The sequence below is a fragment of the Zootoca vivipara genome, chromosome 3 (genome assembly GCF_965207765.1).
Source record: "Zootoca vivipara chromosome 3, rZooViv2.hap1.1, whole genome shotgun sequence".
Classification (NCBI taxonomy): domain Eukaryota; kingdom Metazoa; phylum Chordata; class Lepidosauria; order Squamata; family Lacertidae; genus Zootoca; species Zootoca vivipara.
In genome coordinates, this window is record NC_142586.1 from 56,858,179 (window position 1) to 56,873,757 (window position 15,579).

At 44.7% G+C, this 15,579-nt stretch overlaps 1 protein-coding gene across 1 annotated transcript in view; it reads right to left on the bottom strand.

The window, feature by feature from the left end:
- Nucleotides 1–14,717, bottom strand: part of STX7 (syntaxin 7) — a 31,880-nt gene extending 17,163 nt beyond the window's left edge. Inside the window, exons 1-2 of the mRNA XM_035108973.3 lie at nucleotides 14,622–14,717; nucleotides 5,736–5,877 (exon numbers count right to left, since the gene is read on the bottom strand). Coding sequence (XP_034964864.3) covers nucleotides 5,736–5,820 — 85 coding nt within the window. The 5' untranslated portion in view covers nucleotides 5,821–5,877; nucleotides 14,622–14,717. The remainder of the gene's footprint in view (nucleotides 1–5,735; nucleotides 5,878–14,621) is intronic.
- Nucleotides 14,718–15,579: the final 862 nt, after the last annotated feature.

The window sequence follows — 15,579 nt, forward strand, 5'->3', positions numbered from 1 at the left end:
CAGGGCCCAGCTATGTCCCTGTTGATCTCAGCCATGGAAAGCAGTCATCAACAGCCTCTCTCAGCATGTCCCTCCTCCATTCCAACTGCTCTCTCTTCTTTCCTTCTGTATTTCCTCCTACCAGTTTAGCACACACTGCTGAAGCCAACTTTGGGGGGGGGGGCGCAAAAGGTGCTCTCTAAACAAGCAGATATCCATCAGTTTTCTGAGTTACTAACCCACATTTTTCCCCTCTAGCCCAGCTGCCCACATATACTTCCATTAGTCACCTAGGACGTAGGAGATAGTAATCAAACCCTTCCTTGCATAGAGGGTTTTCCTGTTCTACCAGATGAATGGATTTTTAATGTATTATTTTCTGGCTGAAAATGGTCCTACAAGTCAGATTTATTTTTATTATTTTTACAATTTAATCGAGCTCCACAGAGAAGAATCTTCAGTGATGTTAACGGGTATCAGCTAGAGAAGGAATTGCCCTTTACTGCAGCATTCTTTGGGAGTGGGCTTCTTCTACAGGAAGGGCAAGACATAAATTCAATAAATAGATTTAGTATATAAATAAATTCAACTGTTGTTGGACTACAACTCCCATCATCTCCAGTCACCTTAGTAGCTAATAGTTAGGGATGATGGAAGTCGCAATCCAACAACATCTGGGGACCTGAGATTGAAGGACACTGCTCTATTGTACGATTCAACCTACATTAGTTGGAATGGGAGAAGAAAAATGGTATACAGGAAGTTTTCGACTACAGTCAAATGTAGGTGCTTTGCTGTTCTTTCACATCACTGCACAATAGTCACCTTAAAGAAGATAACTGCCCCAGTTTTCCAAACAACATAGCAGGTTCAAAGAAAAAGTGTCGGCCTTTACCTCATAATTTGGAGCGTTTATTATGCTCAATTACGACCAGCAACTCCAGGGTTTAGCCTCACATCATGTAGCCTATTCGCAAAAGCTAAGCAGTTCTAGTTCTGGTTAATGATGCTAAATGTATTAAACAAGAACTGCATCCCTTATATGCCCAGAGCACAAGAACTTTGCATTCGCTACCTGAAAATAAAAGTTGCATTGTAATGAATGCCTTACACATCACATAGGCCTGGTGTATCATTTGCACAAAGCAATTGTCCAATTAAAAGAGAAACAACTCACACCATTAGAACTTGTTTGTCTTGTTTAGTCATTAAGGCAAAACCTTCGTAATAATCTAGTTTGGGTGCTAGAGCAGTGATTACATCATCCATGTGGGCTGATTTTTCTGACAGCAAATTCCTAGTACTAGTAATTTGTTTTCTCCTCCCTTGACCCACACAGCATTCCAATGTGAATCTAGCTCCAACCAAAATGCTTCAGAAGTTAACAGATTAGGCTACCAAGGTTAAATAGATTGTAATGTTGACAGAGTTTAAGGGGCCTCCCACTTTCTAGCAGTCATTCATTCTTTTCATTCAAGGACTTTGGCGATCCCAGAGTCCTGAAGTGGAAAAGGGGCAGAAAACCAAGAAGCAGCACTGTTTGGCAAGTCAGTCCCTAGATCAGCAACCTATGGACTGAGACAACCCCAAAGAGAAATTACTGAGAGAAGTACTCCCGCTGCGAGCTTTGCAATTTCCATGCTTCCTACCAATTTTGCAGAGAAAGAAATGGGTGACAAGCTCTTTGCTTCCTTTCATTTCTTACTCAGGGATCTCCCCTCTGAAACCTCCTCCCATTTCAAGATTTTATTTTAGTATTAAGCATCTCAGTGTTTAAAACTTGGGGCACCATCTAACTGGCTGTTTCAGTTCTTATTAATGAAGTAATATGCACATTTCATCAATTGCCAACGTTCTGAAGCAGCTCCAAACAGCATCATGCTCCCACCCCAAGCTCTTTTAGCGCTCAGTCCTCTTTTTCATCTTTACCAGTTCTAGAGCATCTGCCCTGCCAGCCCAACCATAAGTGCACAGGATTCTTTCTTGCCCATGTGGCTTCCCTTCCCTTTCAGAATTTCATCACACAGAAGTGGGGGACCTCCCAAGGGGCTGGGCATTGCCACATAAAGCAAGATGAGTCAAACTGGTAGAAGAAGCTTGTGTGTGCCAGAGGGGAAACAAATGCAGCAGCAGCCACCAGTCATTTAAGCAAAGCGTGAGTGCAGGGTGGATAAAAATCAATGATTTTTAAAAATTAAAAATAAAAAAATCGGATTTTTTTTTAAAATTTTAATCGGATTTTTTTAAATAAAATGCTTTTTGAGGAATATATGTTACCATCCAAAGGTTATTCCATCATGAAATAAAGATTAGTTTTTTAGTTATGTAGAATAATGTTGTATATGTTTAATTTTTTGGGTAAATAAATTCCATTAATCCATTCACAATGTCATGCTCTTCCAGAGGTTTTTGTAAGATTATTGGGCAGTTTCTCTGCCTGCAAGATATTATCACAGATGCTTGGTTTACATTTGCAGTTCTCAGAACTGAATTTGACTCAACAGAGATCACATGCCTCTTCTTCACAGCAAAAATGTTATAACATGAACAGAGTTGAGAAAAAGACCTTAATCCTATTGTTCTACAAACCTATGAATACAGAAACAACCCCTTCAGTGCTAAGTTTCAAGAAGTTCAGTGAATAGAATAGAAACTATATTTTTCTGATTGTTTGGAGTGGACAGCATTTAAGTTTTTCATGTGTAGGCTGGGCTGACAAGTCTAAGTTTCTTAAAATATATATATTTTGTTTTTGTTTAGCCAAATTAGTTAACAAACATGGATGTTTGTTTAAGCAAATAACATATGCTGTAATGTTATTGTTTCAGTTGAATAAATCTATTTAAATTGTTGTTATTATTAAGGTAATGATTATTTTTCTCCTTCCTAAGTACAACAGTAAAGTTGTCCAAATATGAATGATTAACCTATTAAACTGGGGATAAAAAACTAATATGAAAAGTTGTTATTCTAAAAATCTTAATCTACTTGCATATTAAAGTTATACCAGCAAGAATTAGTCTTTATGTAGAAAACTGTGATTTAAATCAAGCCTTACTGACTAGTGATTTAAATAGTGATTTAAATCAGTTTGATTTAAATCAAATCCACCCTGCGTGAGTGGGAAACCCATTGCCCTCAAGATATCTTCATGTCTCTTCCCCAGCAGCACTGAGAAGGTGGCGTGGCAGAATGAGAGCCAGGAAGAGAAAAGCGGGTATTATGGTGGCATAATACAACCAGGGCCATCTTAAGCATATCGGGCGCCCTGCCGCCGTGGTGTGACGATCCCACCGGCGCCCCCCGCCCTGTTTCTCCGCACGGCTGGTGGGCGGGCACAGCAGCATGGCGTCCCCTGCCGGCCCGGCGGCCTGCGCCACCCAGCCTGGCCGTAGGGCCGGCCCTGAATACAACCCCCCCCAGTAGCACATTACCCCCAAGAGAATGTAGCCTCTCCACATATAAACTGTCCTGAACTCTGTGTTCATCGTCTGAGGCCTTTCTTCATGTGCCTCCTCCATGTGAGATCCTGAGGGTGGCAACACGAAAATGGACGTTCTTTGTAGTGGCTCCTCTTTGTTTGTGGAATGCTCTTGCCCTGTGAGACTCGTCTGGCGTCTTCATTACAGAAGAGGCAAAAATGTAGCTCTTCAACTGGGCCTTGGGCTGATTAATATTCAACAGCCTTTTAAATGTGTCTGTGACGAGGGCAGAGGGCCTTCTCGGTAGTGGCGCCCACCCTGTGGAACGCCCTCCCATCAGATGTCAAGGAAATAAACAACTATCTGACTTTTAGAAGACATCTGAAGGCAGCCCTGTTCAGGGAAGTTTTTAATGACTAATGTTTTATTGTATTTTTAATATTCTGTTGGAAGCTGCCCAGAGTGGTTGGGGAAACCCAGCCAGAGGGGCGGGATATAAGTAATATATTATTATTATTATTATTATTATTATTATTATTATTATTATTATTAGAAGTAGCAGTAGTATTGTTTTGCTGTTTTGTTTTCCTTACATTCATGTTTTTATCCAGCATTTTATTCTGTGAACTGCCCTGAGATCTTACGATGAAGGGCGATATATAAATCAATCATCAAATAAATAAATAAATAAGTACAGTAAGTCCTTGACAAATATAATGGTTCCCCACCCCTGAGGAAAAGGTATATAAGAAAGGGAAGCAGGCAATCCACACATTCAGAAACAGTCTGACACTGTTCTTTGGAATTACTGGTAGATTTCTTACCATGACTTAGTGGAGAAGACTGAATGCTTCCCACATCAATAACACTCTGCCTAGCCAAAATTAACACGTGAGGGAGAAAGCCCCAGGCCTACCATTTTCCCCAGCATGATAGCTTTCTATCGAAAGGATTTTCAGATGGAAGAGCATCTGAACGCATATAGAAGGGCTTTCAACAGTTACTGTTTCTGAAGGTGTGGCTCGACACACAGTTCCACAGAAGGCGGTGTGTTGTGACACACAAGGATTATGACGTTATAAATCTTTTACAGATGAGTAAATATAAGTGGCCCAGTACAAAGGATGCCTGATGAAAGTAAGGGAGGAGGAAGGAAGGAAGAGGTAAGTCAGCAGGTACAGTTCCTAATCATTTAAAGGAGAAGCAAGGGCATGGCGACCAGAAAGTGCCCTCTTCATCATGCTACATTGGAGCTTGCTGCACATACATTTAACATGGTCACAACAATAATTACAGTATGGTATTTAATGAGGATTCAAGCCACCTGCTCACAGCTGAAGAATAACCTGTTGGTATGCAGTGATAAGATCATCCCAAAGCTAAACTTGTTTAGCAAATTAATAATAATAACAACAACAACAACAACAATAGAAGTATAATATGAACATGCAAATGGTGCGTCACTCATGATCTCTAGCACCATTCTCAAAGTGATGAATTTCCCTCCACATTCATCTGGCCCGGCGGACTTGAGTCCATGAAAATCTATGTGACAATAAGATGTATTTTACGGTGCCACAGTACTCTCTTCCAATTTCTTCGTTTCTACGACAGTTTAATATGGCTCTCTTGGGAGAGGGGGGAATCTTACCAACATATTTATGCAAGCCAACAATAACCGTTTTTCTACAAAACATAGCCTTATGACCAAAGTACTCTCATAGCAGGCAATATCAGCAGAGGATTTTTGAAGACCATTCAGGTACATTATTTTTAGACACACCTTTCCACACCATGCAATTTTGTGCTGCCTTTTCCTAGTACTGGGCCATTCTGAATTCAATCCTTCACCGCCCAGAAATATGTACAACAGACTTCAGATAAGATAGTTAAGGTGTGTAATTCATGACTAGGTCCTGAAACCTGACCAGAAACCAGATACTGAAGTATAGTTGCAGAACTGCTGAAGGTTTTGCTAACAGTCCAGAATTTTTAAAACTGACATAAAACTAATATTTGCCCAAACCTTTGAGATGTTAAGGATCTTGTCAATAAAGGGCAATACTGTATACTGTGCCTATCTACCAGTGGAACAGATGACTGCTTGTACTAAGAGACTTTCTCTGTCTCCTCCACTCTGCCACCCCTCCACCCAAAATCTAGTCTGAAATATTGGGTGGTCCTCTGGGCAGAGGCTCGAAGGAGGAGAGAGAGAAACAGAAGTCTGCTTGGAAAACAATGGATTTCACCCAAAGCTCCTAAACCTGTCATGACAAAAATAAAACATATAGGGACAGGAACATTTGCGAATAGGAATAGCTTGAAGGAACTTACTGCATTGTGTGATTTTCTGGATATTTGAAGTGATACGTTGTGCTAACTGGTTAGGGTCACCAGCAATGCCTGCATTGTACGCCATAGCTGATTGGGACGATGCACACTAGGTCATAAACAAAAGATTCACCAATAATGCCACCTGAAAATATAAAGAGAATTTTTAAAAAAGAAGTTACACAGGATAAGGAAATGCGTCATAAAAACCTCAAATGTTCAAATTAAACTTTAATCACCCTTTTTAATCGCCCTTCCTATGGTACCTCCTATTTTGTTTGAATGATCTGCAGAGCAAGTTAGATTTTGAAAGGCTAGGAAGGAAATCTGAAAGTGCAGTAAAGAAGAGGTTTATAGTGCAATTAAGACATCTGGCTAACTCTGTTTATTACTAGGCTAATAATGCTGATACATAAGAGGAAGTAGAGAAGAAAAGAGGCAACTTTGGAAGGATGTCAACACAGAGAATGCCAGTTTCTACATACAGACAAACTTGCTTGCAGCTTATATGAATCAAGACAGACACTCTCCAGGCATGTCCAACAGGTAGATCGTGATCTACCGGTAGATCACTAGATGCCTGCGGTAGATCACTGGTAGATCATTGGCTCCTCCCAAAGAAGCTGAACAACTGTGGCTCCCCTACAAAAAGCTCAACATTTTACCTCCTCCCTGAAAAAACTCAACAACTTTGACCCAACCCCATGGGCCTTCCTTCTTCCTAAAAAAAGCCCAACTTTGACCTGAACCCCCCCCAAAAGGGGGTAGATCATTGCCAGTTTTTAACTCTGTGAGTAGATCGCAGTCTCTTGGGAGTTGGCCACCCCCCTGCTATAGACTATTGTGTTAATCCCTATGAGTGGGTAAAATTATCAACTTCAGCTGGGGAGAATGATTGAAACCTCAATTTGGCCATGAAGTTTGCTGGATCATTATGGGCAGTAACCATCCTTCAATTTCACAGCTCTCACAGGATTGTTGTGAAAATAATAAAAGTGGGAGGAAGCATATTCTGTCCTTTAAACTCCATGAAGAAAAAGAGAATAAAAATAGGGGCTGTGAATCGGCTCTGCGTGGAGGAGGAATAATGAGGCGAATTGGTGATTTGGGCATCTTCTCACACTCCTGGGTTGAAATGTGATTTCAATAGACACCCATAAGCCAGATTCCCCATCCCCAAATCACTTGCCACATGGCAGTATAGTTCTTTCCCCCCATGTACATATCTCTAGGCAGGGCTTTTTTCAGCCAGAACTTACTGGAACTGAGTTCTGGCACCTCTTTGGTGAGTTCTAGAACCTCTTTTGTGCATTCTGACACCTCTTTAGCATTTTACCATGACGGCATGGCAGCATGGCATTACAGAGGCTATGGGCAGCGGCGTAGGAATAGACGCTTTTTCAGGGGAGATGTTCCCTTCAAAAGCTTAACAAGTTCTGGCACCTTTTTTTCCTCGAAAAAAGCCCTGTCTCTAGGACCATGGGCTTTGTGAGGAGTGAGGCTGTCCAAAATGCTACCTTCAAAGCCCTGAAGAGCAATGGATTACTTTTTGCTAAAGCACAACAGTGAAGGTGACAATGCCTTTCCTTTTATGAGCAGCCTCAGACATTACAGAAAGAGCCAGCGTAAGCCACAAGAGGAACCCCATGGACCATCTATTTCACTACACTAGCACCTCCATCTTGTAATAGGAGCTGTGCAGAGATGCACACATGCAGGAACAGCTTGAGAGAGAATATTCTGAAGGCACGGGTCAGGGATGGGGAATTATGGCCCTCCAGGTGTTGTAGGGCTAAAACTTACGTGAAGCTAAGCAGATGACAGTGCAAGCTGTTTGGATTGTAGACCATGTTCATAGAATCATTTGGATGGTTTTCCAAGTCCCTTGGAGGAACAGCACCACATTCATTTGGGAGGTGAGCTATTTTTTTTGTTGTTATTGGAATTATGCTTATGTATTTTATTGCTAGATCTTATAACATATTATAAGGGGATTTAATTTCACAGTACATTTTATGAGATGTTTTTAGTAACTTGTTGTTTAACTACTTGTTATATTTTGTATCTTAGTGAATTATGTAACTTTTTCACAATTCTATGATTCTGTGCCATGAGAGCATAGGCAGCATACAAATAAATGCTCATAATAACAATAAGACTGAACTTCCTCTGCTCACGTTTTCCCATTGTTACACTCGGAATTCTCGCAAAGCCTCCTGAGTCCTGACCAACATTTACCGGTTAATGTTCTCTCAACATAAAGATACAGTCATACCTCGGTTTAAGTACGCCTCGGTTTGAGTATTTTCAGTTTAAGTACTCCGCGGACCCATCTGGAACGGATTAATCCACTTTCCATTACTTTCAATGGGGAAGTTCGCTTCAGGTTAAGTATGCTTCAGGGTAAGTACTCCACGGACCGTCTGGAATGGATTAATCCACTTTCCATTACTTTCAATGGGAAAGTTCGCTTCAGGTTAAGTACAGACTTCCGGAACCAATTGTGTTTGTAAACCGAGGTACCACTGTATCCCAGTGTTTTAACATAGATTGTAATTTTGAAATAGCTTTTTGCTACATTGTATGAAAGTGTATAAAAGACAGTTACTTCGAAACTACTCTTTGCTACGTTGCATAAACAGCCCCACGATAAGGACACAGCCAACTGCCAAAACCAGCTTCTCATGCACAGAACCAGTTTGCACATAATGGTAAGCCAAACCATGGCTTAGCATGAAGGTGCACAAGTGAAGGTTTTCACAGAGAAGATAATGGATGCTGCACTCCTGAACTGGTCCTCCCGATGGTATGTGCTAAACCATGGTTTGTCTTAGTGCGATGTCTGAACCTGAACTTATGGTTTGTCTCCTACAGACAAACCATGAACTGTCCAGGATTTGAACAACACACGAAGCCAAACTACTGCTTAGCTCAGGGCGGTGCAGCAGGAGGAGGACTGGAGTGGCAAAGTGGCCACATGGTCATCCAAAGATTGCCGTGTTGCATTCTGGTACTGATACACAGGCACAAAAGACATGTACTCCCTGTTAGCTGTAAATTCACAAATTTCTTTAAAACACATGGAAGTACAATGGTACCTCAGAAGTCGAACGGAATCCATTCCAGAAGTCTGTTCGACTTCCAAAACATTTGAAAACCAAGGCACAGCTTCCGATTGGCTGCAGGAAGCTCCTGCAGCCAATTGGAAGCCGCAGAAGCCGCACTGGATGCTTGGGGGGTTCCAAAGAACTTTTGCAAACCAGAACACTCACTTCCAGGTTTCTGGCATTCAGGAGCCGAAATGTTTGGCTCGGAAAGCATTCGCAAACCAAGGTACGACTGTAGTAGGTCAGAAATGGTGCTATTTCTGTAGAGACACAGGGATCTGCCTCACAAAGAATCAAACTGTTGGTCCATCTAACTCAGTCTACACTGAGGGTCTTCCAGGGTTTCAATCTAGGATTTTATGTGGAGATGCTAGGGACTTAATTTGGGATGTTTTGCATGAAAGGTATGTGCTCTCCCATGCACTGAGGAAAAAGTCTATATTTGTAGACATCTATGGGCCTTGGCTTCTGCAAGAGCTGAGAGTGCAGGGTTCAAGCTCCTGTGGAGGTTTGTGCACATAAGCTTCAGTGCTCAATCGGTGCTGAAACATGAGAGCAATGTATAACATGATCCTGAGGCAAGCAGGATAGCTTCAGTACCTCTCCATACTGCTTGTAATTTGTGAAGGGGCCACTGAATTATAGGGCATGGAAGTGTGATCATCTGCTCTAGGGTAGATCTAAAAATGAAAACCCACCCTGGCTGAGATCATAAACAACTTACTGAGAACACGTCTGTCAGCCACCTTGGATAGGCCACAACCGTTTTGAGCAGGGGTTCCATTCCCCCTCCTTGTGCGTGCCCCACCCTGCCCCGTTACACCCTGCCCCCATTTCACCTTCTTCTGGATCCAAAAGGATCCACACATCGGCAATCATGCATCCACTGGACATGCCTAAAATGGTCTCCACCAGTAATTCGTAAACCACTTTCCTGAAAAGCAGGTACAAATATGTAACGATAATGAAGAGCAAGCTTGGGAAGAATTCCAAGAAGATCGGGAGACAAACATGAATAGTCTGGAATCATCAAGCCAGGTACAGAGAGCAGAAGTGGGCTGTGGTCTTTCAAATTTCAGCGACACGCTGTGTGAGACCAAAATTCAGTGCCTTTCATTCTTCTCAATTCACTGCATCATAGTTGCAATGCCCTGTGGCACCCCCTAGGCTTGGTGTCCAGTGTAGCAGAACCGGTTGCACTGCCCTAAATCCATCTCTGTGGAAAGGCAGCCCAGTCCAGCAGGAGTCCAGGCTTTGGACCATGTTCAGGGCAATACCAATGGTTTCCCATGGGACAACTTTCAAGAGGTAGAGCTCAATTCTATTTTTAACTCCTCTTTCGGTTCCTTTTACTGCAACATCACCTCTCACACACAGCTGGTGGTACTTCCTCTTCAATTTGACTTTAAAGTGCCTGAAGTGTCCCACAGTCTTGCACTGAGATTTATGGTTTCTAGCACAACTGGGTGGTGCACCTAACTATCCTGTGGAAAGAAACTTGCTGGAGTAGATCTACGCAGGCATGGGAGATTTAAGAGTCTCTGCTGGCCAACTTTTGAGATTGTTTTGCAAAAGTAGTAGCGATTAGCAACCCTAGGGTGGAGCATCCTCAGAATAGAGGGTAGGGACAGTTATTCCTCTACAACAGGGGACAGCAAACTTTTTTAGGAGGGTGCCGGTTCACCACCCCTCAGACCTTGTGGTGGGCCGGACTGCGCTCGTGTGCATGCATGCACACACACAGTGGAGGGGGGCTTCTCTCTCTCTCCTCCAGCCCCTCCCCTCCCCCTGCTTTCCTACCTCCTCCGCCACTCTGCCTGCGTTGGGAGCCGGTGGTGGTGGCAGCGCCTCTCCCTTCTGGGCCAGCTTTCCTGGATGACAGGCATGGGGCCAGCACGTACGCCAAGCTCCAGCCAAAGTCGCTGCCATCACAGCGCGGTCATGGATGGAGAGGCCAGCGCCCGGGCAATGAGGCTTCGGATTGGCTGGCTGCTGGCACCAATCAAAGCCCAGCTCCCTTCCTTCACAGGGCAGGGAGAAGCCAGGAGGAGGGAGGGAGGAGGGGCCGCTGCGGTGTGTGTGAGGGGGGGAATGACGCCAAAAATTGCAAAAAATAATAATGGTGCAGACTGAACGATCATGCCAATCAAAGCGGCGATTCCAGGACCGTCCGCGGGCCAGAATCAGAGGGCATGCCGACCCATGCTCTACCAGCTCATAGTGGTTAATGCCTCTCTTACTGGGAATCTCATGGTCAGAGCACAACATCCCAGGATTCTCTGCACCCGTAAGGTACCATCAATTGTAAGATACACACTGCACTGGACTCAAAGCATAATTGATAGGACTTTCAAAGATGACTTCCAAGGAGCCAGAGAATTTAAAAGCAATTAAATAGTTGCAGTACTAGATTTAGGATCTTTCTTTCATATAACTGCAGTCTAAGAAAAGTACCGGTAATAGATTGGTAAACTCAGCCACCTAAAAAGCTTTCTCAGAGATGTTCACACCATCAGTTCAATCCAAAAGTACAACAAGCCCAGTTTTATTTTAGAACAATGCATCGTACTGGACAGATCCTAGGATATTTTATGGATGTATGCGATCCAAGTTTTAAGATCATTCAACAAGATACCCTGGAAGATGTAAGAGAGTTACAGAGGCAACTTTTATCCTTCTTTAAGAAAAAGAAGTGTCCTTAACTGAATTATAACATTAATTTTTTCAGACCCTACTGAAGATATAGACTCACGGTCAGCAATACCTCATTTGTTTTACATTCTTGACATAGCAAGGATAGCTCAGTCGGTAGAGCATGAGACTTAATCTCAGGGTTTTGGGTCGACCCCCCACGTTGGGTGAAATATTCCTGCATTGCAGGGGGTTGGACTCGGTGGTCCTCCATGTCCCTTCCAGCTGATTCTGTGAGGTTACTTGCTAAGTAGTTAAGAACACAAGAAGAGCCTGCTGGATCAGGCCAAGGGCCCATCTAGTCCAGCATCATGCTCTCACAGTGGCTAGCAAGAGGTCTCTGGGAAACCCGCAAGCAGAATTCAAGCCAAATGACACTCTCCCTTCCCTGTGGTTTCCAACTAACTGGTATTCAGAAACATCGCTGCCACAAACTGTGGAGGCAGAACGCAGCCATCATGGCTAATGGCCATTGATAGCCCTCTCCCCCGTGAATTTATCCAATCCTCTTTTAAAGCCATCTATGTTGGTGGCCATCACTGACTACTGACAGGAAAGAGTTCCATAGTTTAACAATGTACTGAATGAATATTTTCTTTCAGTGGCGGAGCTTCATGCTCCAGCACCGGGGCCGGGGGCAGGGCTGGCGCCCGTTCCGGGGGTGGGACGCGCCTCCCGGAGGGCCATGACATGCGTTCCGGGGGCATGGTGCACGTCCTGGAGGGGCGTGGCACACGTTCTGGGGCGGGGTGCATGTTTTGGGGGTGGGGCGGGTGCCCGCAGTGGCACCTCTTGGAGCTCACCGCTCGGGGTAGCCCGCCCCCCCCACCCCTATCTTCCTACTTCCTTTCTTTTATCTGCCCTGGATCTTCCAATATTTGGCTTCATAGTTCCCAAATGAGATTTAGTTTCAATCCATAAGAAATTTAAAAATCACCGTACAGTGGTGCCTCGCTTAACGAATGCCCTGCTTAACGAAATTTCCACTTAACGAAAGGATTTTTCGAGCGGAGCTTGCCTCGCTAGACGAATGCGTTTTACGAAAAATTTGTCTAGCGAATCGCAGTTTCCCATAGGAATGCATTGAAATTCAATTACAGTGGTGCCTCGCTTAACGAATGCCCTGCTTAACGAAATTTCCACTTAACGAAAGGATTTTTCGAGCGGAGGTTGCCTCGCTAGACGAATTCGATTTATGAAAAATTCCTCTAGCAAATCGCGGTTTCCCATAGGAATGCATTGAAATTCAATTAATGCATTCCTATGGGCAAAAAATAAATAAATAAAAATTCAATGCATTTCTATGGGATTCGCTAGACGAATTTTTTCGTTATAAGAAAAGACCCGTGGAACGAATTAAATTTGTCTAGCGAGGCACCACTGTAATGCGTTCCTATGGGCAAAAAAAAAATTCGAAAAAAATTCAGTGCATTCCTATGGGATTCGCTAGACAAATTTTTCGCTATAAGAAAAGACCCGTGGAACGAATTAGTTTTGTCTAGCGAGGCACCACTGTATTTATTAGGAAGGGAGACTGCATCGACAGTGGCAGAGATGCATACCAGTTTTTCAAGCAACTTGTCACTACCCCACATTCCTGCAAGCATTCAAAAGCTGCAAGAACTCACGCCACAGCTTCAAAAAACTTCTCACCACATCTTCATAAAATGAGGAAGCCTCCTGAGGAAAGAATCCACCCCAGCGTATTTTCTCCAGCGTAAAACAAAAGCAGCTTCAGGATGCTGCAAGTTTGAACAGAGGAACAAGAGGAGAAGGGACTGGTTAACTTTCTCCCATCTATCCTTTCCTCACTAAAATCCTCCCCACCCTCTGCCACTTGTCTCCTACAGTGGGGGTGTGTGTGCACAGCTGGTATTGCATTCAATAGGCATGGTTAACCACAAGGGTGGTATTTTCATTTAGCCCTTCAGCCCTTTCATCCCTCCACCCAGTACTGCATCTTCCAGTGACATGCAGCAGTGGCTGCTGCCCACTGGCGAGGGGTAAGGCAGAAGGCAGAGATAGGAAGCTAGAAAGAAGCAGGAGCAACTGCCTGGACAGCAGAGTACACAACATATATTTAAAGCACACACACCTTCTTCTTCCAAAGAATCATGGGAACTGCCGTTTAAGGGTGCTGGGAATTGTAGCTCCATAGAGGTAAACTACAGATCCAAAGGATTAATTAAGGGAAACCATGGGCGTTAAATGTTTTGTGTGTATAACTATATTCCTCCAAATCGCAAGAGATTGCTGCCAGTCCAGATAGAGAAGCATTAAGAGCTGCTGTTTAAAGCCTATGTGGTTTCCTTAGGAGGTCTCCGCCAAGAAATGTGTCGCTGCAGGAGCTGCCACGCATTACGCGGCCTCGGGTGCCCATCCACACATCGGCGCGCGCCTACTACTATCTCTCCGAAAGCCCCCATTGAAAGAAACCCTGTGATTCCTTATCGCTATCACATGATGGGCTCCTCCAGCCACAGGAGGAAGGAGGAGGAGGAGCTCCAGGGAGCCAGAAAAGAGCGTTGGTTTCTCATCCCCATCAGCGCGCGCACACGCAGAGCGAGCTCATTCACACGCACACGCGTGTATCACACACACACGTATCTCAGAGAGGGGGAGGGAGCCCTTATTCTTCCCCCGCCCACATAATGACTTCCCGAAAGCAGGGGAAATCAGTTCCGGAAAAACAAGGCGAGCGGCTCGCTCGACCGGGTTGGCGGCGGAGACTCCCGAGAAGCCGCGGAGGCAGGCAGGCAGGCAGGCGGCCGGGAGAAGGAAGGCCGTCATGCGGAGAGAGCCGTCCTCCGAGGCAGGGAAGGGTGAGCCGCGGGGCGGGGAAGGCGAGGGGCTATAGGAATGCGGAACTGCCAGCCAGGCTGCCCTCCGCTCGCTCGCTCCACGCGGAAGCCACCTGCCCGCCCGACGGGGCGCCCCTTGTCCGAGTTGTAGGGGGAGGGCGGCTGCTCTGCGACAGGGCAGCGCCCACCTGAGCCCCGCCACGCACGCCGAGCGGCTGCAGCGAACGAGCGAGAAAGAGACGCCCTTCGACGCGCGCGCCCCCAGCCCGGGGACTCCCGGCGCGCCTTACCCGCAGCTTGTGTGGCCTGTCGGCGCGTCCCCGCGGGGCGAAGAGGGCAGCCTGCCTTGCCCTGCTCCCGGACTTGGTCGCCCTGCTCGCTCAGCTGACCCGCGGGAGGCAGCCCCGCCCCGTTGCTGCAGCAGACGGAGCGGCTCCCGGGAAGGGGCGGGGCGAGGCCCACAGGCTCCGCCCCCTTCCTCCCCGTCTTGATGAAATGTGCAGCCTGAGTTTTCAGAGTAGAAGATCTAGGGGTTTTTGTTTGTTTGTTTGTTTTAAAAGAATTAACACCCAACAAATATATGGAGATGCTGGTGGAAGGTCTTCTTGTAATTTACGTCTTGGAAAAGACTTCTCTTTTTGCCTTGGTCCCGTAAGATTGGACTCTGTTTGATGTGCTCAAATCCCCTGGGGTTTTGTTTTATTTGCTTTTACGTGTTTTTATACTGCTGTCTGATCCGTTTCGGGCTGTGTGTTTTTCTGTATTGCACACAGCACAGAGATTTTTTTTAAAAAAATATAAGTTTATAAATGCTTTTAAATAAGTAAATTGATCTGTCTTCTTGTTTCCTTTTGCGTCAGCCTGCATCTAAGCATGTGAAACAGCAACTGTCACTAAATTCCCTGGCAGAAAGACCGGGGGGGGGGGCGTGCCCAGAGTTTCTACTACTGTATACACCTTGACGTCTTGTGCTGCTGTAGCCCCTTTAATTTGAACTCTTTACCATTAGAAAAGAAGAATGCTCTTGACACACCATTCTTTCAGATGCACTCACACAATAAAAAATAAAATAAAATAACCTAAGCTTTTCAGAATTAATTTTTTAATTATTGTCCACTGCTCATCTTGTATGGTTAAACTGCCACTTTAACTGTATTATTTTTAGTGTACAACTGATATTCTACATTTGATTTTCTGTATGCAGTTTTCTGTGTGGAATTTTGTATTGTAAGCTCCCTGGGGCAGGGG